Below are 3,690 nucleotides of genomic sequence, written 5' to 3' on the forward strand. Positions count from 1 at the left end.
ATAGAACACAAAGATAACAGCTCAGAATCAGTGGCGAACTAATGTTGTTACAACTTTCGGGAGCCAGTGCCCTTTCACCCTTGCTTTTACCTTGCTCAAAGGGATTTTCGCCTTTAGGCTAGTCTTCATATTAGAGAAGTAATGATTTCAGTGTTTTGGTATAAATTTCCGTTCTCTGTTACTTGTTTAGAACTGGTCATAAAATTTTATGTAAGGGAAAGCTGGAAATGTACGGTATCAGCACCTGGTGGAAATCTCGTTTCATTAGATGGTGATTGTTTTTGCCGAATTTCATCAGCGTTGTCTTTCAAAAGCTTTGCATATATTTGTATTTCAATGGACATTTATTTGTTATTTCTTTGGTATTGTAGCTAGTTTTATTCTGAGACATCTTTTCCATTAAGTAAATGGCTTTTTTATTTCCCTTATGACAGTATGCGTGTATGAATTTGTTAACTGGTACAAATTTTGAATAATGTAAGTCGAACCTTCCAAAAGTACACTTACGCCTTAAAAATTTCACTAAACCTTGCCTCGCTAAATTGCCCTCGCAACCTTATCTGAAATGCCTAACCTTTGAGTTTCCTGTGCGAAAACCAGTTTGGGTTCGGGTTAATCTTCATATTTGCCTTGCTTTAGTTTATTTATTTCCCTGAACCTACACGAGAGATAAGTGTTTTGCGCGTTCGATGTTATGTTCCAAGTGTTTGCACTCAATGTTTGCGAAAGTGAGATTACCTTTAGAGCCAGAGTATGATTCTGTATGTATTGTGTACACGCACTCTGTCAAACACACTTTTGTATCTGTAGGTCACTGTTAACATACACCTATATAGGTATATTATATACCTTTTTTCACAATCTATGTTAATAGGCACTTATATAGGTATATTATATACCTTTTTTCACATAAATCTATGTTAATAGGTGCTTATATAAGTATACTATATACCTTTTCTCACATAAATCTATGTATTTGTGTCTTATACATATTTGCGTATTTACATAACGAATCAGATTGACTCGACCATTTTGACTTCCTGTTCCGGAAAATCATTCCTGGAACTTTCATCCCGGTTTTATTCATGTATTCTGATGCGATGCCAGATATCTCTTTCATCATTCATCCATTCATTATTCATTCATTAAACTGGCGCACTGAAGCAGCACCTGCTGTGTCATTGCGTCGTTTTATCAGAAGTAGTCTGACTTTTAATAGTCCCTTGGATGATCTTGAAGTACGTAGAAGGAAAGGTTAACTATTTGAAGTGGAATTATTATGAGCCACACATAGAAACGAAAGTGTTGGAATTACCCTTATTTGTGTTGTTGATGGGCATTATGAATGGTATCCAACATGCTAGGATCTAAAAATGATAAAAACTGTACCCAGTGTAATTGTAAGGATAGTAAAACAATGCATCCTTTCTTTCCTGCTTTTATTGTTTTTTTCTGATTTTATGTTCATTGCAACTATAACATAACATCGATAACATAAAATGACTAGCTTGGAAATCCTTTGTCCTGTTGCGATAAAGCAGCGAGTAGGTTCAGTGTGAAGATGGTTAACGGTGGTATCCCTTGGGCTTGAAGGTGATGGGGGGTCCATACTCATGGGGGTACTGGGCCTCACCGTCGTAATTGACCTGAGCTTGGAACCCGTTGTAATGGTCGGCTATATAGTTCACCTGTAAATAATAATAATAATAATAATAATAATAATAATAATAAATTTTCGCATAAACTACATTCCAATGAGAGGGGCGGCTTATGACAAAATCGTGACAGCAGTCACTGCCACATCATCCTTCAGCAGATGAGTCAAGGAAAGTTGTTACAATTCTTGATTTACTGGTAGATGATGAGTGTAACAGCAACTAATGCTTGTATTTTCTCCGTAATGTACAATAAATGATTGATGATTTTTCAATATCTTACTTTCTTACATATTATTCTAAGTGTTTTTATTTATGTGAGGAATGAGCAAATGATGGTAAATTTATCGGTATCTTACCGTCTGCCGGCGACCGTCGGGAAGTTGGACAGTGTAGGATCCTTTGACGGTGTTCCCGTCAGAGTCTTCGCTGTGGCCGTAATCTGCGCCGGCATACTGGTCCTTGACACCGTAGACAAAATTGTATGGCATGGGTGCTGCCTGGCAAGACCAAGAAAAAGGCATTTTTTATTTAAAAGGAAAAGTAAATAAACTGAAAGTTATCTCTCTCTCTCTCTCTCTCTCTCTCTCTCTCTCTCTCTGTAAAACTGTTGAGAGTATGATATGACGGTTTAGTTCCAAAGATTTTTTGAGTTTAAATGGTCTAGCAATATATGTCTTTAGTAATGAATGATTATCAGAATTATTTAGGAAACACGAATGATGGATCGCCCGTTGATGAGTTTGAATTGCAAACGTATACAGAGAAGTCACGAGAAACCTAGGTTGATTTAATATTGTTTTGGTGTCTTGTTATTTTTGATGAAAAAAGAAATGTGGTGATTAGCGTGGATGTTACAATGCCTGTTACGTAAACAAATTGTTTACCCATTTGAGAAATGGTTGGTAGGTATATTTCTTCGCTGAACACGCTTGTGTTATCAGCAAATTTATTTTACCGGGTGTGGAAAGATTTTCATGAAACAAGTTTTGCTTTTAACTTAATTAAGGAAAAAAAAGCGGGCATCTGTGTTGGCAGCTGTGGGAAGATTCAATTTGCTTGAAAACGAACTCTGTGGAAATTCTTTTAACCATCTTACACACACACACACACACACACACACACACACACACACACACACAATATGAGAATCAGCTTGCTCTCTCAGAGACGAAAATGGAGCGGGCGCTTTCTCAACACCACCCAAATAATTGAGCTCCGTCCTGAGAGGAAAAGTGGCCAGATTTTAAAAGATGTTCATTACAAATTGTGCGGCAGCATTTGCTCTCATCTTTCATCGTTACCTTGTATGATGGAGGGGCTCCGTAGGGGTCCGTGGGCAAGCCAAACGCCATTCCCACCAAAACCAAGCTAACGATTGCAACCTAAATAGGAAGAAAAGTGGGTTTGGTAAATATGAAGTTAGGAGTCAGACTTCACTAAGGAATTCGTAGTTCATTTTTTTGTATCTCTACGTCACTTGCTCATCAGTGGCTTTCACCATTGTTTGCTATGTATGTGTACGTTACTTCACTTGCGCTGTGTGTACAGATCTTCAAGTTATCACTAGCTTACATTATTCTCAAGTGGTTTTGACATGATATTCAGTGATTATTTTTTTTTATAAAACGGCTGATGAGCAGTAAGCAGACCTTAGAAGCCATTGTTGTTCTGTAGATGCCTCGAGCTGTCGCTGTTCAGATGCTCCTGATGAACAAATGGTGCCTTTGATGAACTAACCAGCTGTATATATAGCGCTATGTGGGACCGCAAACAGCCCCACCCCCTGTTTCCTCCTCCCTCCTCCGTCTCTTTTCTCCTGTACATTACACCTTTCTCTAATGAGAAGGAAATTCCTGGCTTTATGACACACTTTAATGGTGTTTTGGCATTACCGCATTCTTAAAGGTTTTACTTCCTTATTGATGCATGACGTTTCTCTCTCTCTCTCTCTCTCTCTCTCTCTCTCTCTCTCTCTCTCTCTCTCTCTCTCTCTCTCTCATGTCGTTCATTGCTCTGATGCGCTTGCAATGCT

At 38.2% G+C, this 3,690-nt stretch overlaps 1 protein-coding gene across 1 annotated transcript; it reads right to left on the reverse strand.

The window, feature by feature from the left end:
- Nucleotides 1–1,422: 1,422 nt before the first annotated feature.
- Nucleotides 1,423–3,396, reverse strand: LOC136849632 (cuticle protein 19-like). The gene is made up of 4 exons (XM_067122939.1): nucleotides 3,308–3,396; nucleotides 2,960–3,040; nucleotides 2,015–2,155; nucleotides 1,423–1,688 (listed from the first exon to the last, which is right to left on the reverse strand). The coding sequence occupies exons 1-4, from the start codon at nucleotides 3,317–3,319 to the stop codon at nucleotides 1,566–1,568; spliced, it is 357 nt and encodes a 118-aa protein (XP_066979040.1). The 5' UTR covers nucleotides 3,320–3,396; the 3' UTR covers nucleotides 1,423–1,565.
- Nucleotides 3,397–3,690: the final 294 nt, after the last annotated feature.

The sequence above is a fragment of the Macrobrachium rosenbergii genome, chromosome 21 (assembly GCF_040412425.1).
Source record: "Macrobrachium rosenbergii isolate ZJJX-2024 chromosome 21, ASM4041242v1, whole genome shotgun sequence".
Taxonomy (NCBI): domain Eukaryota; kingdom Metazoa; phylum Arthropoda; class Malacostraca; order Decapoda; family Palaemonidae; genus Macrobrachium; species Macrobrachium rosenbergii.

Excerpts from the sequence above, each read along its gene's own strand:
- LOC136849632 (XM_067122939.1), bottom strand. Across the intron at positions 2,156-2,959 it reads GAGCCCCTCCATCATACAAG|GCAGCACCCATGCCATACAA; the intron begins GTAACGATGAAA and ends TGGTCTTGCCAG. Across the intron at positions 1,689-2,014 it reads CCGACGGTCGCCGGCAGACG|GTGAACTATATAGCCGACCA; the intron begins GTAAGATACCGA and ends TATTATTTACAG.